At 39.4% G+C, this 26860-nt stretch overlaps 3 protein-coding genes across 7 annotated transcripts in view; 2 read left to right on the top strand and 1 right to left on the bottom strand.

Moving 5' to 3' along the window:
• The window catches only part of LOC128695407 (uncharacterized), a 44024-nt gene extending 32263 nt beyond the window's left edge, over positions 1-11761 (top strand). Inside the window, exons 2-6 of one of the 4 annotated variants that reach the window (XR_011393368.1) lie at positions 5975-6113; positions 6775-6932; positions 7701-7977; positions 8284-10473; positions 10575-11761. Coding sequence is in view for 3 of the 4 variants with exons in the window: in XM_070095584.1 (XP_069951685.1) it covers positions 5977-6113; positions 6775-6932; positions 7701-7977; positions 8284-8482 (771 nt within the window). In the remaining variant the exon portion in view is untranslated. Of the gene's footprint in view, positions 1-642; positions 824-4903; positions 5035-5974; positions 6114-6774; positions 6933-7700; positions 7978-8283 lie in introns of all 4 variants that reach the window. The other 3 variants (XM_070095584.1, XM_070095583.1, XM_070095582.1) reach the window with 3 other exon arrangements.
• Positions 11762-13363: 1602 nt separating this feature from the next.
• The window catches only part of LOC128695259 (EF-hand calcium-binding domain-containing protein 4B-like), a 51777-nt gene continuing 38280 nt past the window's right edge, over positions 13364-26860 (top strand). For both annotated transcript variants that reach the window (XM_070095578.1, XM_070095577.1), the window contains exon 1: positions 13364-13642. In XM_070095578.1, the coding sequence (XP_069951679.1) occupies positions 13379-13642 (264 nt within the window). In that variant the 5' untranslated portion in view covers positions 13364-13378. The remainder of the gene's footprint in view (positions 13643-26860) is intronic.
• Positions 17073-25195, bottom strand: LOC138854129 (uncharacterized). Its single transcript, XM_070095334.1, has 4 exons — positions 25054-25195; positions 23384-24224; positions 21879-22017; positions 17073-17325 (listed from the first exon to the last, which is right to left on the bottom strand). The coding sequence occupies exons 2-4, from the start codon at positions 24179-24181 to the stop codon at positions 17207-17209; spliced, it is 1056 nt and encodes a 351-aa protein (XP_069951435.1). The 5' UTR covers positions 24182-24224; positions 25054-25195; the 3' UTR covers positions 17073-17206.

Genomic DNA, 26860 nt, shown 5'->3' with positions numbered 1-26860 from the left:
TGCAAAATAAAATCATTGTAGTCAAGGTGTCGAGCTAAATGACTTCTATATCTTATGGCTCAAACAGAAATAGGTATAGGTGATATACAGACTGACGATCCTAGTAATATGGGGATTGCCTCTAATTGTCTTTCGGTAATCATCCGGGTACCTTCCATTACTCTCTCTGGCTTTCACTCAGAGATGACAGTATTGGATGTGTACTAATGCTGCTCTTACATCAACTATGGGATGAGGGAGAGAGAGTGGGACCCCAGACAAGTGTGCTCTGTGGTGAAATTGTATCACGAGGTGAGTTTGAAAGATTATATGAGGTGTTTGCATTGTGTTATGTCATTTGATCGGTTATGATTGTGAAGAAGCGTATTATATTATTATTATTTTCACAAAAAACAGTAAACCAGCATGGGTCATTCAGTCGTTCATGACAGTGGTGCCGGTATTAGGAATAAGAAGTATGAAGTCGACTGTGGTATGGTTCTATGCATGCAACATCTGAGAAAACTGGTCTATATAAGGATTTTGTTTTTTCTTTCTACAAATACACTGATGTAGCTTGATGGCATGGTAGAAGGGATAAAGTCATGGAATAATGTTTTATACAAGAGGACCCGAGAATACATATACAATGCCTCTCTTTAGGTACACTTCATCGAGGACATATACACGACTGGTAGATGTAAGCACTGTCTTCAAGGAACGTGTCACATCATATGCGAGCGTCTCGCATATTTCCGAAGAGGATAGTGGAGAGTGAGGGTGTAGAGGGAGTGTGAGATACTGGATTCACCTTCAGAAAATAATTTAATACGCTGTACACCAGGTATGTCAGTCCATTCGTTGAAAATAGAACACCGGTATGTCGTCCGCACGTAGCCAAACACACAAGCTCTAGATTCTAGAATGTTGAGAAGTGTGTCACTAAACCAGTCATAGAACTAAGATACAAACTACCTGGTGAGATTAAAAGGTGTCATTCCTGACTAGATTAGATTTTTTAACACTTTTATATCCACATTATTTATCCCTGTTTTCCACTAGTAAATTTTAGTCAATGCCTTCAGCCTATTTTCGTAGGAAAGGTCTGTAATACACAAGATCAACTTCGTCATCTTTCTCTGTATATTTTCAAACACATCTGTGTACACCATAGTATAATATGGAGACTACAACTGAGCAGTGTATTCTAAATGAGGGCTGACCCTAGGACTTTTATTATATTTCTTGATAGGAATACAAGAATTCTGTTAGCTTTATTGTGAACAATTACGCACTGTTGTCTTTGCTTAGTCGTATTCACTTTGACTAAGATCTACAATGTTTAACTTGTAGGTACATAATTATTTCCTTTTCCTAGGAGTGAACCTTGCGCTTGTTTGCATTGAATTGCCAATTCTCCGACAAGAACAACCTGTTCAAGTCAACCTCCTAAGTGTCCACATCAGAAATTAATTGACGGCCTATTTTAGTGACATTGGCAAACTTACTTTCTCATCAATGTCGTTTATGTAGACTGTGAACGAGGGTCCCAACACTAACCCCTGTGGCATACTACTCGTAACAGGTCCCCATTCTGATTTCTCCCCAATAAGGCAAACTGTTGCTGATCGGTCAGCTATGCCTCTACCCAGGAGATAATTTCTTTTGTTATATGTGCCGCTACTTTCTTAATTAGTCTCCTGTGTAGAATTTATTAAAGGCCTTGTTGAAGTCCATATACACAATATGGCATTCTTTATCTCGGTCTACCGCCTCGAATACCTTAGTGGAAAAGGTTAGTGAGTTTGTAGGGTAAGAACGCCCCTTTGTAAAACCGTACCGAGATTCGTTGATCAAATTAAATCGATGTGGCTTCAAATTACATCAGCAATTAATGAATCTATCAACTTTCCGACAGTTGAGGTTTGGGTGACAGGTCTATAGTCTGAGGTTAAGGACCTATCTCCCGCTATATAAATGGGTATCAAATTTTCCATTTATCCAGTACGATTCGCGTTTATAGCGAACTGTCGAAGAGACTAGCTAATGGTTTGCAAACTTCCTCCTTATATATTCCTTTATAACCCTTTGAAAATAGTTCATCAGAGCCCGGTGACTTGTTTGACCTCATTCTATCTAGTTGTTTGAGGACCATGGCACTAGTGACTTGAATATTGCACACAGGGACGTTAAAATCTTTTTTTCATTTATAAAGTGCAAACACTGAGAACAAGTGGAATGAACTAGTAGGCTACGCTACGTGTTGAAGCAGTGAGAGCAAATTTTCTGCATGATCGGTATCGTACTGGGTATATATGCTGTGATAAACTTTCCATCTGCCATCTATTACTACCAGTAATAATAGTAATTTTATTAGAATTATGGCAAGGGTTCTTACACTGGTCCAAGTGAAGTGAAAAGATGAGAGGAAGAGCCGATATGAATCTCCTGTGAGGTTGAGAGTTTTCTCTCCTTTTGTTTGTGTTGGATATAAGAGGATATAAGAGGTTATTGAGATAGTTGTATCAGAGGAACATTAAGATTTTAATGGGAACCAGGAACTTAAGAAGATAAGAGTATAATGGTAACCTATTTTTATTTTGAAATCCATTTTCTTATTTATGTTACATTAATTATGCAAAACAACCACTGTGAAAGAATAGTGAAATTCCAAGCGCTTTCGTGACTTCTCACATTGAGAAGTCACTATTCTTTCACAGTGGTTGCTTTGCATATTCTGAAATCACCTGTTTACTGTGATTATATTGCATGTTACATTAAGTAATCGGTTGTCGACCATCAAACATATAATACTTTTCAGTGAGCTGTAATTCCACATTTAAACCATTTTTTATTGAAGAATTGTTAATTGCCGCCTTTAGTGATTATAATTAACGACCAAACTCTCTCTTTTGGTACTGGTGACCTGACAGCCAACTTGTGGTGCCCAGTTTAGCATATATAACTGTAGACTGTGACGTCGCTAGGTGCAGCGAACTCCTGTTAATCTGGTTTTTGCCAGAGCAGCCGCAAGGGAGAAGAGTCCACTACCGTTTATCACACTTTTCCTTTTTCAGTATCCTTGGGAGACCAGCAGTAATTGGTCTTAAATTCATTATAATGTACTTCAAAAATTCCTTTTGAAAACGCTGGAACACAATCCCCCATAAAGACGTAATTATAATTTTATAGACATTGTAATGCTGAACAATTCGCAGACCGGGGAAATTATTTACAAACATTACCTCAGTAATTTAATGTAGAATGTGCAGGTTCGAATCCTGGTGTGGACTGAGAGAAAATGTTTATACATTGTAATATATTCATCCTATATAAAACTTATCTTGTACATAAAAATAAGCATTTGAATAGATAAGTCAGATTCAAGGAATATAGAATCATAAACATATGCTTTAGTCTAATATTACCGTAGCTAATATTATTGGAGTAGCTGGAGATTTAGTATGGACATTATCTGCAGCGAAATTCTGCTCTTCTGAAGAGTTTATCGTGGCATTCTTATGGGAATTTTTACCTAGAAGTTTGTATATGTGTGTTTTTAATGACGATTGTGTTATGCATGTGCGTAAGTTTGTCAGAGGCGCTTAAGCATAGACACGGAAGAATATGAGGACCAGGTGAACGTTCTTGAGATTGAGGGTCAGGTATATATTCTTGAATATGAGGGCCAGATATATATTCGAGGATGAAGGCCAGATGTATATTCTTGAATATGAGGGCCAGACGTATATTCGAGCATGAGGGCCAGATATATATTCTCGAGTATGAGGGCCAGATGTATCTTCGTGAATATCAGGTATCAAACGTATTGTCTTTAATATGAGACTTTTTAAGAGCGCTTTGCACAGATACACGAATGGTACACAAATAACCCGCACATAGAAGAGAGGAACTTACGACGACGTTTCGGTCCGACTTGGACCATTTACAAAGTCACACTAACGAGCAGTAGAGCAGGACGGGTATATATAGGCAGGAAGAGGTAGTGGTAGTAGTAGTAGTAGTAGTAAATAGCCCAAGTCGGACCGAAACGTCCTCGTAAGCTCCTCTCTTCTATGTGCGGGTTATTTGTGTATCGTTCCAGTCACGGTATTGTGCCTTTTTTTTTTTTATTTATACACGAATGGGTATGGTTGGGTGTGAATTATGGTTGCCTAGTATATACCAGCAGATCAACTACAATGCTTCCTTTTTTCTAATGTTGTATGTTCTTATGTTGTGTGTGATATATAAACAACAGCATAATAAGCACTGGTCATTAACACGAACCCTAGAGAAAATAAAACATTAGAAAAGTAGTGTATATTTCGGTCTACAATTGAAGCCCTCTTCAGCAAACTGAAGAGATTCTTCTGTGTGTTCCCTCACGTAATATCCACACCACTATTCAATTCAATTAAATTTTAAAACAAGGAAGAACGCACCGTAAACGGCGCTTCAGAAAACCTGGCGTGTGAGTGACAGCCGGAGGCGGCTGTACAAGCAAAAGGCCCACGGGGCGAAAGTAATGTGGAGCCACAAGGTAAAATAACAGGTGAGGGATCAGCGCGTGTGAGCAGCCAAGCCTGGGAAAGGTATACTTATATCAACGTTGCAGCTGACGGCCAGGAAAACAGTGTTCTTTGTGGTGGTGGTGGGAGGAGGGCTTTCGTGGGAAGGGAAGGTGGTGTATGGTTTTTGAGGCACATGAGGTTTTGGGTTACGAAAATCCACATAGGTAGGTGTTCATGTATGTATGTATGTATGTATGTATGTATGTATGTATGTATGTATGTATGTATGTATATATATATATATATATATATATATATATATATATATATATATATATATATATATATATATATATATATATATATATATAAACATAATCTCCAACATTTGACTTTAGCTGTATTTCTAGTTCACAGATAGATGTGTGGCCCTTGTGGGTTAAGCGCTTAGTTTTGATGATAATAATAGTTCACAAATATCATGATCTATATTACTGACCCAATGACCAGCAACATCCCCAGTCCACTACACTCAGAATAAGTAAGTTTCACATCCAAATCTTAGTCTGTCTGATGTATTTCAGTGTTCACTCTTCAACAGCTTGGCATATTGTTGAATATCAAAATGGTATATAATACCGACAGTTTGGTAAGACCCACAGGCAACAGTTAGGCATCTAGGTTAGGCTAGGTTAGGTAATGTTCGTCAGGAAACAGGACAAGTGTTTCCTGACGCGGGTCTTAGATGATGACCCGCCATTGGAGCTTTTGGTCATCTGACCGAGGCCTTCCGCTGGCTTACCGGTCCACCTCTTTAAAAATTATGGTCATTTATAACCATTTATTGTAGTTAGGCATCTTTAATCCGAAACGTTTCGCCTACACAGTAGGCTTCTTCAGTAGAGTACAAAAGTAGGCAGGAGCAGTAGAGATGTGAAGACGATGTAATCTGTCCGTGACCTCTCAGTGACTACATTCTCTCTTCTACCACCCTGCACGTCTCCTTCCGACAGTATATAAGTCTCCACACTGTCGCTTGTTCCTTCAGATTGTTTCAGACAATGGAACAGAACTCTTCTCCAGGCTGAGGGACTGACAGCCTCAAATCTCCGACTTCAAGGGTGATGGACTGATTACATCGTCTTCACATCTCTACTGTTCCTGCCTACCATTGTACTCGACTGAAGAAGCCTACTGTGTAGGCGAAACGTTTCGGAATAAAGGTACCTAAAATAACAAAAAAGGCACAATACCGTGACTGGAACGATACACAAATAACCCGCACATAGAAGAGAGGAGCTTACGACGACGTTTCGGTCCGACTTGGACCATTTACAAAGTCACAGCGAGTTATTTGTGTAAAGGTACCTAACTGTTGCCTATGTGTCTTACTTACCAACTTGGCATATTGTTAATGTCGATGTAGCTGGATATAATATGTGGTGCTGGAGATCTAATATTTTAATATCTTAAAATTTCAGAGATGTTGGTATCGCTTGTTGTGGTGGTGCTGGGAGTGGGCGCGTGTGAGTGTGGGTTGGAGAGAGGATCCAGATACACCTGGGGAGATGCCCTTACAGACCCCGAGGCTCTGGGTCCAGATGGTAGCCCATACCCCAAGTTAGTACTCCAAGTCTTCCTCATCATTATCTGTCTTGCATGATTAAAATGGTACTTCCTATGCTTTAGCTTCTGGCACTCTTCATATTACTTCTTTTCCTTCCATTCCTGTCATTTTCTTATCTTTACTGGTAATTTTTATTTTGATTTTTTAATGATTTTTGTTATTGGTGCTATTCATAACCGTTGTTGCTTATTCCCACTACTGCTACAACAGTTTAAATGCTACGATGGCTGTTAATCCTTTACTATTTATTAAAACACTAATTGTCACTGCCACTTCTGTGATAGTGCTTTCGTAGTCATTGTACTGTATCAGTAACACAGAATACTGTTTGTCAAAATATTCTCTTGGTCTTAATGCACCATTCGTTGCTGCTGTTGCTTACAGCAGTAGAAGCAGCACTAATTTATTAGAACAAGAATGTTATTAATACTGTGAATAAGAATATTAAATGTAGAAACAATTAAAATTATATTAATTTTAATATTACATCCACTTGCATTGGGTGTATCCTGTGTACAAATATCTTGAATTACTATTCCACGCGTACCTTTAAATCAACAGCTTCGGTATTGATTCCGTCACTAACTTGACTAGTCCCTGTTATATGTATTATCACTATTCAGTGGCTAGTAAGTCCATTTTTCTTGCCCACAGCGCCCTTGTGAATCGGCTGTATAGCGACGGAGAGTTTGGTCCCCCTAAGAACTCGAGGAGAGGTCGCACACTACAGCATACACTCGATCCCCAAATTACGAGGACCAGACTACTAGCCAAGTACCACGACGCTAACAGCAATCAGCCTACACCAGAGGGTCAGTGTGTGTTGTGTGCATTGTGCAATATACCCATATCAGGGAAAGAGAATCTCTGCGTCCGTGTAGTCACTCTTCCATATCCAAAATAACCAGGTAAAGCACACATCATCAGCAGAGTCATGCTAATGATCCTTTCATTACTCTCACAAACACAAGATGCACAAATAACCCGCACGTAAGAGAGAGAAATTTATCACGACGTTTCGGTTCTACTTGAACCATTGACTAGTCACACAATACACGAAGGTATGGGAACCAGTATTTATACGAGAGGGCAGGGACGGAAGAAGGGAAGGTAGGAAAATAAAAAAAAGGAAGTGGAGATAGTACTGCTAATACTACTACAACTACTACTTGCACTACCACTTCCATTATCATCTCCACTTCCTCCTATTTTTTCTAATATCTTGCTCCTGACTCCCCCCTCCCTCCTCGTATAAATACTACCTGCCTCCCTTACCTTCGTATGTTAATGTGTGGCTAGTTAGAGGTCCAATTCAGACTGAAAGAACGTCGTAAGTTTCTTCTCCTATGTTATTTGTGTATTGTTCCAGTCATGGTATTATGCCTTTTTACACTAGATGTTCAGAGGTATTGGCTTGGTAGACATAAGCAAACTGTTTAAAATGCGAGGGTGGTCCAAAGAGACCATACATAGGGCTGGGCATAGAGATGAGCCTAGGATGGATAATAACTAAAGCCTGTGAACTGAAATGTGTATAAAACTTCAAGTACAATGATCTCAGAGTAAACATTGTGCCACAGGTCGGAGCATGTCAGGATCACCAGCGGCAGATAATATAGTCAGGATGGCCGCTACCGTCAAATCATCAGTGTCGGCCACTACGACGACTGTCTCATCGTCGTCATCGTCGTCTACGGCTCAGTCATCGTGTCCATCAGGTCCCCCTGCCAGGCTGTGTCAGACAAGGTTCAACACTACGGCGCCTATGTACGGGATTAGCCTCACCTCAGGCCAGCCCGTCACAATAGTACAGAAGTTCCCAGACCTCCTCCAGCAAGTGATATTCGAAGTCTGCGAGTGAGTTACAAAGGCTAACTTTTTAATTATTAACTGTACATAGATGGAGTGCTCTTCTAGGTGAAGATATGGGGATCCATAGCCTCCGAGAAATAAATAATTAAGACATTTATTGATGATACGTTTCGCCCACCAGGGGTTTCTTCAGTCCAGTCTACTGGAATGAAGCTCTTGGTGAGCGAAACGTATCCCCAATTAATGGTTTAATACTCGCATAAGCGTCTTTCTCATGCTTAAATTTCTCCTTGAGGCTGTGAATATTTGACTTCTACAACTCCTTACTAATATCTGTTCTTTATATTGCAGGAGCAAGACGTGCGACGTGGTACAAGGGACTTGTGTGCAGACTTATGTGCCATACTTGTTCCTGGTGATACCTCTGGGACCTGTCACCCTCACCGGTCAGGACTATGTCTTAGTGGAGTCTGGCTGTGTGTGTCAACCCAAGTACAGCCAAGCTGCCTCCATACCCTCCCCCCTAGACGCCATTCCTGGACTTGAGTGATACTCTTCTGCTTTATCATGGACTGTTCCGTGGAGAAAGAAAAACAATATGTGCTCTTTAATGAAGGCTGAAGACACTGGTTGTTTGTGATGCCAACAGCAGCCATAATTATCCGGTTGAAAATAATGTCCAGTTGTGTTTTTAATAATCATTTGCGTGAGATTTTAATGCTCTTATAGATCTAGTACAGGATGACAATTGGAACGGTACAAGATTGTGGTGTGTTTACTGGCGTTGTATAAAGCTCAGTGACTGGCGACACTCAGCCTGGACTTTGCGAAGTTCATTAATTGGCTGACACTCAGCCTGTGCTGTGTGAAGTTCAGTGACTGATGACAGGCAGCCCTGACTGTCAAACTCGGTGATTGGTTGGGATTCAGGCTGAGATGTGTGAAGCTCAGTGATTGGCTGCCACAGCCTGGACTGTGATGATGGTCTGGACGTGCCCAAAGAGGACACGAGGATAGGTAAGTTCAGTAGTAATGGAAGGCTAGTGATGAATTTGTCTTGGTGTAGCTTGTATACACATAAGTAATTAAAATCAATGTTTTTTTTCCAGCCAATCATGAATTCTTCAATATTTCTAGTTGTCCAGATACGCATACCCACAATATTACTTATACTAAAATGACAGTGCGAAAATAGTGTTCGTTATAAAACCCATGACAGTTAACCTAATTTTGTTTCCTTCCTTTTAATATGAAGTCCGAGAGTAGTAACTACTGTACTTAATTCGGTAATGCGATAACACATAACAGTAATTCTTATGCAGATCCAAAGATGTCTAAAGTTGCCATTAATGATCACTTCATTATATTCAAGTCTACATGCGCTCTTAACTAACCATGGTGCTGATATTCCATGTTGAACTAAGTGTAGTTAGTGAGCTCTCAACATGACAGTGTATAATCCACAATGTTATTCGAGGCATTCTGTTTTCCTTGTTCCTTAGAAATTCATTACCCGGAATATTATATTTTAAAAAAGTCATTATTTTATGGATGTGAAGGTTTTTATGACAAATTATATTATGATATTTGACATTTGAAAGTGTCTCAACATATTTTAGATTCAGTCATAATCATTGGTTACGTCACAACTAAACCACAAAATGGAAGCAAATTTTTTTTTGTGTGTGGTTTAATTTTCAGATACTTGTTTGGTTTACCAATTTTGACAGTAGCCGGATGGTATAACAGTAGGTGGCACCAACCAGGTGCCTGCCCTACACATGGTTGATACCAACCAGGTGCCTGCCCTACACATGGTTGATACCAACCAGGTGCCTGCCCTACACATGGTTGATACCAACCAGGTTCCTGCCCTACACAGATGGTTGATATCAACCAGGTGCCTGCCCTACACGGTTGATACCAACCAGGTGCCTGCCCTACACATGGTTGATACCAACCAGGTGCCTGCCCTACACAGATGGTTGATATCAACCAGGTGCCTGCCCTACACAGATGGTTGATACCAACCAGGTGCCTGCCCTACACATGGTTGATACCAACCAGGTGCCTGCCCTACACAGATGGTTGATACCAACCAGGTGCCTGCCCTACACATAGTTGATACCAACCAGGTGCCTGCCCTACACATGGCTGATACCGACCAGGTGCCTGCCCTACACATAGTTGATACCAACCAGGTGCCTGCCCTACACATGGCTGATACCAACCAGGTGCCTGCCCTACACATGGCTGATACCAACCAGGTGCCTGCCCTACACATGGCTGATACCAACCAGGTGCCTGCCCTACACATGGCTGATACCAACCAGGTACCTGTCCTACACAGATGGTTGATACCAACCAGGTGCCTGCCCTACACAGATGGTTGATACCAACCAGGTGCCTGCCCTACACAGATGGTTGATACCAACCAGGTGCCTGCCCTACACATGGTTGATACCAACCAGGTACCTGTCCTACACAGATGGTTGATACCAACCAGGTGCCTGCCCTACACAGATGGTTGATACCAACCAGGTGCCTGCCCTACACATGGCTGATACCAACCAGGTGCCTGCCCTACACATGGCTGATACCAACCAGGTGCCTGTCCTACACAGATGGTTGCTACCAACCAGGTACCTGGTCTGCCACACTGAGAATCTCCAAATTAAAAAAACTCACAAAAAATGTAAATTGCCATAATATAATGGCGTGAATATATCCACGAGTACAATATTGTTAATAAGAGATCATACATGTATATCTTCGAATTTTATATAGTTTGAGGGACATTAAGGTTTATAAATATTATTATGTACAGACTATGGATGTTCACCAAGACTGTAGTTTTCTTCAATGTGTTCAAGTTATTATTATAATAAAAATGAAGCGCTAAACTCACTAGGGTCATACAGCAATGTGTTCAAAGAAGGATAAGGCGAGCAATGCTTTATCAAAGCATAACAGTATAAATTTTGACTACAAACATGTTGGGGGTCGTGTTTCTTTACTCTTCTGCATCAACCACTTAATTATTATCACCTGTCTGAATCTTATAACCATTTAAAATACTTGGCCCTAGTATAAATGTCCGTGTCAGTGACTTATTCATCTGGAATATCCATATATAGTTACCTGTTTAGCTGGAATGTTCACGTCATGTGACAATGATATTGAGTCCAGGTCTGTCCAGGTCTTTGTTAATATTACTGTCAAACATTTTTACGTCATCTTAGTTATGTTGTTATTCTAATTGTTAATGTTATTTTGATTCTTAATGTTTTTTTTTACTTGTCTTAAGTTACACTGGTGGCACAATGAAAATTTAATTTTCTTGTGTTGTAAACATTGTTATTTTTTAACATTTTAACCTGTTATATTTATTATTTTGTGACGTTAAGATATGTGAATTTCAATACACAAATTTGGAAGTACCAGGTGCCAGAATTATCAACAATCATTTTCTTCTCATTTTTCCTCTAATTGCATGTAAACTACAGCACAGTTTTGCCAGGGTAAATTATTGTTGTATACTGTCCTTTGCTGTGTTATATTAGATGTGTAAGAAAAATATGTATAGTGTGGTGCTGTATATGAGTTAAAGTAAAAATATAGGATAATTGTATAATAATATCTGGCTGAACTTGGTTGATATGGGTGCTGGCTATGTAATACTCTCGTAATATTATTGACGTTTTTAGGTCGTGTTGAAAATTTGTTAGTCATAGCAGATATTTATTATTTATTTGTAATTATTTGTGTACCTTTATCTTCAAGATTTCGATACGAATGCTTCATTATATTTAATAAAAATAATAGAGTATCACTTTATTACTGAAACACACATGTTTAGAGCTTTTGAGGATGTAATAATGACCTTTATAAAGCCGTAGAGTCGTTAAGTATGTCAGTAACTAAATACTTGTATAGTGACATACCATCAAGTTGAATAAGACACATGTTCAACACTTGGGCACCTTTACTGCCGAAACTTTTCGCCTGTTCAGCAGGCTTCTTCAGTTGAATATGGATGGGGGAGCGAATTTTGTACTAGAGACAGTATATACCCACTGAGAGTTTACTTTAATCCTTATATTAATATTAAAATATTGACTGGCGGTGAACTGGTTAAATACAGCCTTAAGGACGCTCGTGTAATCGCAATAGACTAACCAACCTTGCGAAGGGTTCTTTGATCCAAGAAATTGAAGCTTCCTCTCCTTTCCTCGGATCATACTTGATCACGTCCCATCCTCCAAGCGCTATATGACCCTTACAGGTTTGGCGGTTACCAATGAATATAATAATTTTCATTAGATTGTAAGAGTGGTGATGTGTAATACGAAGCTGAGATGATTGCCTTCGTTGTGTGGTGGTGAGTCAGTGAGACTCATACTACTACTGATACATGAGAATCTTGCCTCCTCCTACGCACACCATTTTGATTTTTACAGCTGTACTAGATGAAAGGTATCCACACACCCTGGTGTATATAAGAATAAAACATACTCGTCCATCAGCTGTGTAATTCAGTGGACTTCAGGTGACCAGCACCCGGTGAGTTCATTGAGGTCAACACTGATATTATTACATCTTTTATCTGGCTAGCCCTTCAAGGCTTTGATGCCGGTGAAAGGCTCTTGATCCTAGGAATGGAAGTTGAGCTTCCCTTTCTTGAATCAAACAATTACTTTTCATTAATTTATAAGCTAACATAATTTCTGATATGAGAGAAATTAAAATCTCATTAAAAACAGCAGAAAAAATATATCTAATAATATAGCCATACCATTAATATTAAGACTTTTCTCTATATTTTAAAGATAATTATTCCCCTTTTCAAGCAAGTTAACTTGCACGGCTTAACTATAATGCGTAGATCATATACAGTATACACTGAGAGGTGTATATTATGTATCTTAGCGTAATACACTGATCTCTATTTTAGGGACTAAACTTGACTGGTAGTGAACAGGTTATATAAAGCCTAATGACCCTCGTTATAGTTTATAGGCTTTAAAACCCCTCTAACCTAACAACCGTACTTATGGAAGGAAGTCTTATTACAACAGTTAGCTTGTCACAGGAAGATCATTCATTATTCAGAGCATAATTGTAAAATGTGTTAATTATCAAAATATTTTGGGAGTTTATAATAATCAATAAAATTCATCAATACGAATTAGTTCATTTTCCCGCCCGAAATAAGTTTTATAAGCGGATGTTTCTTGTTTTCAATTTACTTTTGAGAAAGCATTTTAAATGTAATATGGATAATTAAAATAATAGGATTAATTGTTATTTATTGTAATTATAGTTAGAATAGTGCATATATGTTTGTTTACACACACAAGCTCTCAATGGGGTTTCCTTGATGCTGGTGAAGGGCTCTTGATCTACGGAATTGGATCTGTGCTCCAGTTCCCTGAATTAAACCTGAATGCCTTCCATAACCCCCCTTCCTAACCCACAGGCACTATATACTCCCTGCGGGTTTAGCGCTCACAATAATAAATTAGCAAAGCTGAGCATGAGGCAGCTGTATAGCCCTTGTGGCTTAGCGCTTCTTTTTGATTATAATAATAATGAGCATGAGGCAGCAGGACAACAGTGCTCAACCAGCTCTTGTTCAGGTAGCACCGTTATTACATCTCCTTTATTACAGGTGTTTCTTTCAAGTACGCAACTTCCATCTTTCACTCAGGTAAGTTGAATCGAATTTTGAAGCTGCTAAGTTTTATTGGATTTAAGAAGCCAGTCGATGCGAATCTTTTCCTTTAATATATGACCTGAACTGTACTAAGTGCTGTCAGCCACATCATGTCAGCATCTCCACAATATTTACAACTTGATCTACTCTGTATCTTGGAGGTCAGGACTCAGCTACGTAGTCTAAATGAGATATTACTAATAATGTGTAGAAATGTAGAATAATCTTTGGATTGTGTTGCTTATATTTCTTGTATAGACCTTAATAATGACCTGATTACAAACTGCTAGGTACAGCTGCTTGCTGTCTTGGCTTTAGAATTCTACTTGTCATAACTCCCAAGACTCACATTCTGTATGATCGAGTTCAATATTATCGTTTATATGGACTTGGGTTATTTTTATTCCCGTGGACTTAATACTTTGCACTTTTCCACTTGGAATTTCAAAATGAATCTCGAGTTCAGTGGTAATCTGAATTTATTGGTTGACTGAATTTGTTGGTTATCAGCGAATTTACAAGTATAATTATTAATAACATTATTAATTAACGTAGATTATGAACAGAACAGAGAAATATAGGCCGTACTAAGCTTTACATTTGCGTTGCCAGTATAAATGAAAAATTGAAATCAAAGATAAAAATTTAATTAAATATTTAATAAATTGAAATACTAATTATCAGCCAATGTCTGGTAATACAGGGTCCAGCCTGCAGATATATATACCCTTTGCCACTTAAGTTTAACACAAAATACTGTTACATTATACACTGTTTTTATACCATATCTGACAAAGGCCAGTTTAGCAATATTTGTCTCATAAATTTACGTCTTTGTTTTAAAAAGGAACTTTTAGAGATATAGGTGCAATAAGGTTTTTTTTTCGATGTTCAGAAAACAGATGGATGCGCCATATGATGATTGATATCAAAGGCTTATAAATGATAAAGCAGGTAAAATATATGTTTTAATTACTTTGCGTAACAAAAGATGGCGCACATGAGGTTACCGCTTTTTTATATAATAATAATAATACTGTTTGCAAAATATGTTAGTAGCATCTTCTAGTGAGTCAACTGCAACTATTCTGGCGGAATCAGATGTGGAGAGCTTATAATACGATATATTCTCGTGATAAACTTGCTACCTGCTTCACCTTTGTCTCCCGATATCCCTAAGTTTTCAGTATATTTAGTGGCTCCTTCACTCAAGTTTTTTCTTGCTGCTGGTACTAGGAATCCGCCAGAAACATCAGCTGCTGGCGGAATGTTTGTAGATAGGAATATATCTGGTTACCAATTATTGTCATCTTTAATTTGTCTCATTTGTTTTGAAATGTCTAACCATAGGCCTGGTCACAGACCGGGCCGCGGGGGCGTTGACCCCCGGAACTCTCTCCAGGTAAACTCCAGGTAATAGCATATACTCATTTAAATATTGTAAGATATTACATCATGATCACATGATTTGCTATATACAACAAATTTGAAAACCTATTTTACAGTGATGTTTTTCATCTCTGGAGTCACCAGTTGCACTGTGTAAGTCTTTCCTTTAAACAGTAGCTCAAAAGATAGGCCTCGAGTTAAAACATTATCTCCATCACTACTTCCATGGCAACTCAGTACCCGCATACACCACACGGGTAGTGACACCTAAATCAATAACAGCATTACACTCCAATATTCGTTAATAGTGGTGGTTGTCGTGACAGAACAGTATTCCACAAGTGACCTGCCAGACAGGGGCTCACCTCCAGGCAGAAGCGTAAGACACGGGTTTACGTTGGGCAAATACAACAAGTGCATAAAATAAATTTTAGATTGGGAAATTGAAAATCTGTCATTCCAAAGATTTGTTTCATGTAGAATCGCTGTATAGCCCTTGTGGCTTAGCGCTTCTTTTTGATTATAATAATAATAATAATAATAATAATAATTCATGTAGAATCTCTCTTCATATTTTATAGAATACCTGATAATGAAGGTCCTCGGAAACTTTTGAAATAAACAATGAGATATTAAGTATGAGTGCTGGTTTTCATCTTATAATCTCTCTCTCATATATATATATATATATATATATATATATATATATATATATATATATATATATATATATATATGTGTGCACACAATCGCAGACAGACGATCTTAATGTAAGACAAGCAACAGGAGAACGAAATCGTTAGCTCAGGATCTTTCACACGTCTTCGTGCATCATCAGGAGCTGTGCAGTGTTGCAAGAGAAGCAAAAGGTAGATTGAGGGGAAGTTTTCTGAGAGGAAAGGTAGGGTGTTGACGCCGGCCTGTTCTGACTCGGATGCGTCAACATGCTGCCTTTCCTTAGAAAACTTCCCCTCAAATCTACCTATTGCTTCTCTTGTAGCATTACATGGCACAGTTATGTGACTCATACTGAACTGACGATCTCCCTTCCCCCCGTGGCTTGTCTTGCATAGAGTACATTAAGAAAATAATGGACGTTAATCTGAACCGAAGCCCTTGTGTGGCAGGCCTGAACTGTGCAAAGAAGCCATGTAGGTTACACTAGAATGATTTCAACATTTCTGCGACATGGTTGTGTCACTCAGTCTTTGAAACTACTGTCTCTTACCACGCTCCCACAGAGTTTCTGGTACATATATTCTCATACCGTTTGAATTTATGTAGTTTTTAACGACTTTAGTTTATCGATCATATGACTTTGAGGAGTATGAGAATAGATTTACGAAGCTGTGCGGGCGTGGATGAAACTAGTGTTACAAATAGTGGTGGTTGATGCAACCATGCAAAAGAAGTGCTAATTGTAAAATGATCTTATTGAAACCTTTGTGGCTGAATCGACAATGATTCGAATCCTCGTCCATTCGTTCATTACAACTGTCATATATATATATATATATATATATATATATATATATATATATATATATATATATATATATATATATATATATATATATATATAGTGTGTGTGTGTATGTATATCGTGCTGAATCGAAAAGGTTTGACCTGTTTGGCAAGAGTTCACTTTGCCGAATCAGCAGAATGAAAATTTGTTTTTGCCATAAATCAACGGATATCGATCTGAACACAAAGAAAAAATATATATCATAGATTTAATCTGATATTAAATATATATTGACCAATGATATATACAGCAGAATTTAGCTAAAAAAAATTTTTTTATTTAATTGAGGTTACGTGAGGCTTCTATGTTAGTTTTAGTCCAAAAATGACAATCTTTTTATCATTGTCAATTAAAAAAATAGTTATCATTCTGTAAGAGAATTTTTTGAAATTATTGAATTTTTATGCGAGTTCGGCCTATCCGGCAAGTTCGTCTTGCTAGGTACGACATATATATATATATATATATATATATATATATATATATATATATATATATATATATATATCAATTTTCTCCCTCCCTTGCTGTCTTTTAATTCTCAAACGTGTCCTAGTGCCTTTAGCGTTAGCCATGTGAGTCTGGAGGTGTTACTTGTCCCTGTAAGTCAACCGTGGATGCACCCTTCGAGTGCAGGTGGCGGCCTACTTGCCAGCATTACGCATACGTTGTTTCAACTGGTGCAGCTTTGTGAGGTAATGAGCGTTGTCCGTCTTGATGGAGGAGAAGGTAGTGGCGATGTAGTCAGGGAGCTCTATGCCAACTGCCGAGGAAATCACAGAACTGATGGTTATATGTAATATTATATTCTATAGTCTCTCTTTCTCTCTCTCTCTCTCTCTCTCTCTCTCTCTCTCTCTCTCTCTCTCTCTCTCTCTCTCTCTCTCAGAATGGTCAGACAAGTGAATAAGGGAGTTCAACCCTGGCAAATGAAAGGTCATGAAAATTTGGGAAGGAGAAAGGCGACCAGACAGGATACAACTTGAGAGTCGAGAAATTGCAAATATTGCTCAAAGAGAAGGATGATGGAGTGAACATCACACCCAACATATCACCAAAGGTGCACATAAATTGCATAACATCTGCAGCATATGCAAGAATATCTAATCTTAGAACTGCCTTCAGAAACCTCAAAAACATATGTCATATGTCAAAACTATCATGGAGTATTCAGTACTAATATTCAGCCTCTCCCCCCTTTCCCACCTGTTCAAGCATATACTAAAAATAGAAAAGATCCAAAGGTTTGCATCAAGACTAGTCCCAGTGACTAAAGAAATCGAACTTGACGACTTTACAAGAGAGAAGTATTGGGGAGACTTGATAACGACATACAAGATCCTCAGAAGTTTTGGCAGAGGACAGACTTCGTGAAATTAGTTATAGGGGCGAAAGGCCATATATGAAAGCTAAAAGCATAGAGGAGCTACAAAGACGTACAGAAATACATTTTCAGTCTCATGATGGTAAATAAATGAAATGAGCTAGATGAGGAAGTGGTAGAGACAAAATCAATACACAGTTTCAGAAGTAAATATGATAGGGACCATGAGGCAGATGCAATGGGCAAGAAGCAGCAGCAGTCAAGACACAGCAAAAGGATTCCCTGAGCTTTTCCAGCGCTCGGCTGCGACCCAAAGCTGGGGTGTGGCTCCAAAAGAATCCTGTAGTGTTTGCTGCCTTTGCACTTCCTGACATCGTCTGCTGCTACGTAGCTGCCACTCCCTTCGAGCCAAGTGGGGCTGGGTAAGTAGCAGTCTAAGTGCCTAACTTCTCCCTGCGAGCCTCGTGAGGGCCGGGAATGTAGCTAAGCTTAGAGACAAATGTCCCAGAAGATGAAGAGGTACAAACACCTCTTCCCATGGGAAACATTATGAATGTTAAGACACTTTCCCCAATGGGGAGCGAAGGCCGGGTCACCAACTAGCAAAGACCCGGGCAGCATAATACTACGAATCAACCAAGGAATTTCGATGTAATATAAGCAATGTGAGCAGATAGGCTATCTTCTTGGGACTTGCAAGGAGCATAGCACAACGAGGCAAAAGAACTGCCAGATTGTTGAGACCAACAATGATGCCATTATAAACAAATTTAAAACACTAACACATTTCGTTGACTAGCATACGGAAATAAGAAGAATGATAATCGAGCACATTCAAAGAGATATACAGGAGAGAACCAGTTAGGTTAATGGAAGGACAAGTCTTTGTCTCTCGAATCTGTATCAATTCTGTGATCTTTAATGATTTTCGTGGAGTTATTGAAGGAATTAATTTTTACTTTTTGTTTGGCAAGATAATCGTTACTTGAAAACCAAAACAAAAAAAAGCTCTGCATAAAATGTACGGGTTTAGCGCACATGCCAGTAGATAATGAAAAATGCAAAAAAAGGGTGCTGCCGGAATATTTTTCCTAATATCTCTTTCTAGCGTTATTGTCTCATCTTTCTGATACATTCCTTGCGTAGAGCGACACAGGTCATCTGTCTTGTATATACCGTGCGCTTTCTGTTGGTTGCGGGTGGAGAGGTGATGAAAGGTGTGGTAGTGAATGTTGCTTGTGGCTGTGAGTGGGGAAATGAGGGAAGGTTTTGTGGTAGTGAATGTTGCTTGTGGATGGGGAGGTTTATCAAAATTGGATATACTAGCAATGTACTGCTACACTGTTCTACATAGTGGGAACAGGCTATCATATTCCATCACAATGAGTTACTACATACGTTCTGTTGAAATGTATCAGCTGAGTCGAGAGACTTCAGCAGGGCAATGAAGATATCGTCAAGTATTCTAATAAAAGGTTTTAACAGCTGAGGCAGCTTCAAGGGTATTTATTATTCCAACAGAAATGGAGTTACTGTTACTTGGGAAGTTGAAGGAAGATGTGGAGAAAGACCTGGGTAGTGGGTGGGGAAAGGAAGTGGAGGGGTGAGAAGGGAAAGGTTACGTAGCACTAGAGAACAATGGAAGATATTCAAGAAGGTAATCGATGTTCGAGTAATGGTATTTGCTTACTTTGGAAGAAAAAAAAACTTGACCCGAATACTGGTGTTGATGTAAGACATCTGCAGTGACGTAACCAGTGAAGAATAAACTTGCTTAATGAAGTTACTTGTTATTGACAGTGTAGACTAGCAGCTACTGATGACATTATCTTAATGACATTTTCTTGTGATTTGTAAAGCATGTGCCAGTGTGGAGTCAGACTATTACAGAGTGTGCAAGAGAAACAAAAGGAAAAAAGAGAGAATGGTAGAAAGACACAATAACAGAGGGTACTAAGAACAGTCCAGGTTCATCACTCTCTTGTAAGCAACATACACTCACACCTGTGCAGCGTTTTAAAGTGAATATAAAATCATATAATAAACTTAAGAATGCATATAAAGTGCGAGGTTTCTTATCAAGAAACATATGTAACATGGGAGAACATGGGAAATATATCTACTTTTATCAGTATTCAGGAATATCATGTATTATGTAAATATTTGAGGTAAGGATAGTAAAGTCCCTCTCCCCACCCTCTGCTGCCGGTATGAAACAAGGAAAAAAAACACGCTACAGTATTTAAAAAATGGCTTGTAATTTACAGGAGACACAAAAGGATGAAAAACATTGGCTTCCAACCACCTCTACGTATTTTAAAATATTTCTAGCGCAACTACTCGTGTTACTCCATTGCTACTGAATGTACCAATGATTTTACTTTTAGGTGTCTCTGGTTCTACTTCTGGATACTGTAGTGCAGGCGGATGAGAACAACTGGATATCCTGATCAGCTCTGAAACAAACACCAGGATACCGGTGGCCACTGCAATGACTACCATAGCCACGATCTCTACCTCCAGTTCCAACACTACTATTATTAACCTGGGTGGCTTGTTAACTGTTCGTCCTGATGTTGCTGAATATAACAGTTAGCCTCTGCATAGTAACTAGTTGAATCCTATGATTCCAGCTGGTTCTTAAATGACTACATCCAGCAGAATAATAAACGATACCAGAGAATATGGAAGCCAGAACAAATCACTCCACAACAAAAAAAAAACATCCAAATATCACTGGAGGAAGTAAATTATTCAAGGTACTGAACACGACAAAAGCCACAGAACCTGAAAACATATACTAATGGATACTTAACATGTCACCAGTGATGAGGCAACTCCAGTTGCATGTAGCTATTTAACACGTCACTAGAGATGCGACAACTCTATATGATTAAAAAGCGAGGCTTTGGAACTAGGGCTTATTCGTAGGAAACAGGTGAATATAAGGCCGAGGAGCAGCCGTAACTCACAAGTATTGTACCAGAAGCCTATATAAACATTGAATAACAGGAAGATGTGATGGTGCAGGGTAGGGAAGGGCAGCGTGTCAGCCTACCAAAAAACCTTCACCTGGCTACAACCTGGGTTTAGAATGACAGGCTCCCGCGTGCTACTGAATTCAACAACCTCATTAAATGACTTTCCTCCCCCCTCTTTCACCTTTCCTGAGGTGGGAATTAAGGCAGTAATGGGGGATTGTAATGAGCAAAAATGGTTAGTGCGGGGAGGGGTTGGGCGGAGGGGGAGGGAGAGTGACTTGAGGAGAACTAACGTGTAAGGTAAAGAGGAAGAAGGGAAGCAAGGAGACTTGAGAGGGAAAATTAGACAGCTAAATGGAGAGAGAGAAGGGGAATGACCTATAATAAAAAAATGTGGGTATTAGGAGTTATATCACTAGAGACAACAAGAACAAGGGATGATAAAATCAGGACATACAAAATACTCCAAAGCATAGACAGGAAACACGAGGATATATACTAGACATGTTACAACAGAAGGTATATACTAGGCATATTACAACAGAAGGACTTTGCTTGAAAAATACACAAGCATATGATCAACAGGAATGTTACACATTTCTTCAGCTTAATAGTAGTTAAGTGAATTGAACCTTGACATGAATGAAGCGGACTCCAGCCACGGGTTTAAAACATGATAGGGATCAAGAGCTGGAGTTCAGCCTCACTTCCCAACCTAACCGCAAACTAAGTCATTTACAAATAAGTAAACACACACACAAACACACACACACACACATATACACACACACACACACACACATACACACACAGATCAAACCCAATTACCCTTCACCAATAATTAATTATTGGTTTAGCACGTCCCCATAAAACTGCTATTAATGCTAATTATTATTATTATTATTATTATTATTATTATTATTATTATTATTATTATTATGAGGAAAGAGGTCACTGAGCGCCTCTGACACAATCGTTGAAAAAAAGAATAGAAAATTAGTTTTTACTGACGGTAACGTTTGGTGGGCGGCCTCCTCAGCCAACGTGGTGGGCGAGGTAGAGGCGGGGTCGGTGTGGGCATGGTGGGTCTGTGGGCGTGGTAGTGTGTGGTGGGCAGGGACAGGCGTGGCAGCTCACTCAGTACCTGCCGCTGACCGCAAGAAACCAACCTCATCATTATATTTATTAAACAAGTTTATATAGTAAGATATGATTTAGAGGAAGATGAAAAATATAAAAAAAGTGCATATAATAGGAAAGAAGACAGTGTAAACAAGATATCCTACATTAGGAAAGAGGAAAATGTAAGATAGCCTAAATTAGAAGAAGAAAATGTAAACAACATAGCCTAGATTGGGGAAAAGATTAACTATAAATAAGATAGCCTAATTAGGAAAGAGAAAATATAAACAAAGACTATATTAGGAAAGAGGTAAGTGCAAACAAGATAGCCTGTATTAGGAATAAGGGAAATAGTAATAATGTAGCCTTTATTAGGAAAGAAGAAAATATAAGCAAGATAGCCTAGATCAGGAAATAGGAAGACCAAGGTATCCTAGATTAGGAGAGGAAATTAATTTATACAAGTGATTCTAAAACACACGCGAGCAAACACTAGGACATATTTGATACATAAAATATATCTTGTTTGCTTATGTGTATTTTTAAAAACATTTGTAAATAAAACATTTTAAAATTTGTCTTATTTATGGCAGTGAAAATGAACTCTTGTTCAAGTAATGATAATCAAAGCAAGAAAGACTGGAATAATAAGTGTAGCAAGGCCGTGAGAAGGAAGAATCAATGTAGTAAATATTAGTTTTCCAACCAACCAATATTTAAACTAGATATGAATATGCAAAGGCGAAAAGAGAGAAATATTAAAGAATGGTAAACTGGAACCAAATCTACCCGTTAAGTTTGTAAAAAGTAAATAAAATGTTTAAGAAAGAATAAGATTAACTCCTGTATAAACTGTCGACTCAGAGGTAATAACTTTAATCCACGTAAAAAGTAGCTTAAAACGGACACTGAAAAATGTTTCTTTTAAAGTAGAGTAGTTGATGGCTGGAAAGAAATTAGAGAATAGCGAGTGCTAAAATCATATAAATTTTCAGCGCTTGTACGATAAATTAATAACTAAAATGTGGCATGAAGAGTATAGGAACTTCCCTGTGACTACATTATTATTATAATCAAGGGGGAAGCGCTAAACCCGGAGGATTATACAGCGCCTGGGGGGGGGATGTGGAAGGCATTCAGGCTTAATTCGGGGAACTGGAGCACAGATCCAATTCCCTAAATCAAGAGCCCCTCACCAACATCAAGGAACCTTCCTTGAGGGGACCTGTGACTACAAATTGGTAACTACACATGTCAGCGATGGTACGGTGTTGTAAGGTGTTTTCCTTACACTGCTTAGTTGAGATCACCTGCTTTGTGATTTTTTAATATTCAGAGGACATAATAGAAGTGAAAGCTGCAGGCTACAGACAGGTATGCCTGATCACACTCACCTGGATGACATGAGGGGCACACCAGAGGTTGTCATGTGAGAGGTGGTCCCAGCAGGAGTTACCTATGTAGGAGAGCCCGGAGTCCCCAGCTCCGCTCCAGCCTTCACTGCTCCTTTGCATCACATCACCGCCATGATGGGCGTCGATATATTTCTGAGTAGCGGATGTGATTTTCTGAGAAGCAAGAATAGGATGCTGTGGTGATAAAATGCCCTGTACACCTTTCAAGTCCTGCTGAGTGTCAGAGTCTTGGCGGTCAGTCTGCGGGTACATGGGGGAATTCTCATAGTCTTGACCACTGAACTTGTGGTATTGCTGGGCACTTGTTATGAGTTTCTGAACAGTTTCCGGGAGCAAGTGTATGGCGTAATCGTCTTGTTGGGTGTCACTGGGGTCTTGAAGTAGAGCACTGAGGTACTGCCGAAGAGCATTACCGTCATGACGAAGTAGCGTGAGGTGCTCCCGGATCAAGTCGGGATCTTCACGGATACTATCGAAATACTTGTGGGCAAGACCAGGGTCCTGGTGGACATTGTTCAGATACTGCCAGATAGGGTCAGGATCTTGCCGAAGGTCTTCAGGATACTCCCAGGTAGAGTCAAGTCCTTGGTGTGTATCCTGCAGGTGCTTTCGAGTGTCATCTTGGTCCTGGAGACCGTAGAAGGGATGAAGGATATTGCTGGGGATGTTTGTGCTGGTTTGGGCTGGGTGATAACTGGCTGTGGTTGGCACCAAGTGAAGTGCAAGATGATATATGACGACAGGCAAGACGGTCACATGTCTCAGTACCAGTCTCATACTGCAAGTACACCCACTACTTGTAAACAGTTCTCTACACTCACTGGAAAGGAACATTAAGTTAGTCTGCCATCTCGTGGAAAGTAACTGAAATTATTGTCACGTAGTGAAAAGTATTTAAAAAAAAAGTGATGAATATGACACGTGTAATCTTGGGTATTGAAAACTCGTTTCACCTGGACAGCAGGCTTTTTTTTTTTTTTTTTTAGTTAAATACAGAGGCATCTTTCATATCGGATACAGTGGAAGAAGTGGAGAGGAGTTTTAAGGTTCAGAGACAATTATAAAGTATTTAATCCCTTAGCCTTGATTTATTTAAAGTACAGGTATGGGGAAATTTATCTGCTTTAGGTAAATCAAGACTAACTACCACTCGCTGTATAACCCTTATGTGCTTGGCGCCTAAGCTGATCAAATTATTAAGGTACAAAACACCTACCCACTGTCTCCAGTATTTAAGTTACCTCTGTATTAAATAAAAAAAAAAAGGCCTGCTGTGCAGGCGAAGCGTCTCGTCAAAGATACCCAGGTGTTTTTCATGTGTCTTATTCATCAACTTGTCGGTACTGTATTCCAAAAACGTAATTAAGAAAGTGTATCGTTTAGTTTTAAATGTAATCGGTTTTGTGATTTTTTTTTTGTCAGATTGCTTTGTTTTCAGTGGTCATGTTACAAACGCGATGACAGGCAAGCTGATAGTTTTTTCCATGTTATATAACCTTACTGTTTATGGTGTTGAAAACCTATTGGCTAAACAAGGGTCATTAAGGCTGTTTACCACCAGTTAAGAATGCTTTAATTCCTAAAATAAGAATTAAAATTTCAGTGTGTATGCACTGAGAAACAACTCCTCTTGGTATATATAACCTTACCTGCACCAGCTGTCGGAAGATGGTTGAGATGAGAGAGCTGGTGCCACACCTACCCACAAGAACGTCTTAGAGGCAACACGGCCTCCACCTCTGTCTTCACAGCTTTTATTACCTCCGGCGCCGCCCCCACCAGCCGCTCGCACCTCACCGCGCCGCCATACATCACCTTACATCACCACTCTTATTTATCCCCAAGTCTGTTTATTCCACGTTTAATGAAAAATAAGTAGATCACACCACACAGTAATCATCTTGACCCACAACTAACTAGTACATTTGAAATGCAAGCATGAAAACCTTTCAAGTCCGTCGCGAATATTGGCTATGACTGATCGAAACAGTCTTTTACGTATCCAGTATGTGGGTTAATTGTGAATTATTGCAGCCATGGTATTGTGACTTGTTTTTCGTGTGTATGTTGCAGCCATGGTATTGTGATTTGTTCTTCATGTATATGTTGCACCCATGATATTTCGACTTGTTCTTCGTGTAATGTCAGAGGATCTCACCTTCAAAGACAACAACAATGTATCTACCTTATCCGCTAGGAAAATGATAGGATGGATAATGAGAACCTTCAAAACTAGGGACGCCAAGCCCATGATTCTCTTCAAATCGCTTGTGCCCTCTAGGCTGGAATATTGCTGTACACTAACGGTCCCCTTTCAAAGCTGGCGGCATTGCAGACCTGGAGAGTGTACAAAGAACTTTCACGGCACACATAAGTACGATAAGGCACCTAAACTACTGGGAACGGTTGAAAGTTCTTGATCTGTATTCCCTCGAACGCAGGCAAGAGAGATAAATGATAATATACACTTGGAAGGTCCTGGAGGGATTGGTACCAAACCTGCACACGAAAATCACTCCCTATGAAAGCAAAAGACTCGGCAGGAGATGCAACATTCCCCCGATGAAGAGCAGGGGCGCCACGAGTACATTGAGAGATTACACAGTATGTGTCCGGGGCCCCCGACTGTTCAATTGCCTCCCAGCATTCATAAGGGGGATTACCAATAGACCCCTGACTGTCTTCAAGAAGGCACTGGACAGGCACCTAAAGTCAGTACCTGACCAACCGGGCTGTGGTTAGTACGTTAGCTTGCGTGCGGCCAGCAGTAACATCCTGGTTGATCAGACCCTGATCCACCATGAGGCCTGGTCTCAGACCGGACCGCGGGGGCGTTGACTCCCGAAACTCTCTCCAGGTAAACTCCAGGTGTATATTGCAGCCATGGTACTTGGTCGTGTGTGTTGCAGCCATGGTATTTTGATTTGTTCTTCGTGTATGTTGCAGCCATGGTATTGTGATTTGTTCTTCATGTGTATGTTGCAACCATGGTATTGTGACTTGTTCTTCGTGTATGTTGTAATCACGGTATTGTGACTTGTTTTTCGTGTGTATGTTGCAGTCATTGTATTGTGATTTATTCTTCGTGTGTACGTTGCAGCCATGGTATTATGATTTGTTCTTCATGTGTATATAATGTAGCTTCACCTCTCGCCTCCACACGTGCAAGAGAGTCCACCTGACTCAAACAACATGAAGTTTTCTGTGAATATTTATAGAATTCTGGGAATTAGAGCTGCGTTCAAAGGGCGTTCATTTCAGAGACATGGATGGGTGCCCGTTCATGCCAGGTTATCAAGGGAGTGCCTTGATGCTGGTGAAAAGTTCTTGATTCTAAGGAATAGGAGCTACCCTCCTTTTTTCTGATTTACCTCTTTTCCGTGATTATGATGATAATTTGCCTTACAACTAGTCACTCTTCCTCTTTCTCTCTATGGTTGGATGGTTAATTGGGTT

The sequence above is a fragment of the Cherax quadricarinatus genome, chromosome 50 (genome assembly GCF_038502225.1).
Source record: "Cherax quadricarinatus isolate ZL_2023a chromosome 50, ASM3850222v1, whole genome shotgun sequence".
Lineage (NCBI taxonomy): Eukaryota > Metazoa > Arthropoda > Malacostraca > Decapoda > Parastacidae > Cherax > Cherax quadricarinatus.
The sequence above is the reverse complement of the archived record's forward strand: the minus strand, read 5'-3'. Positions and strand labels throughout refer to the sequence as shown.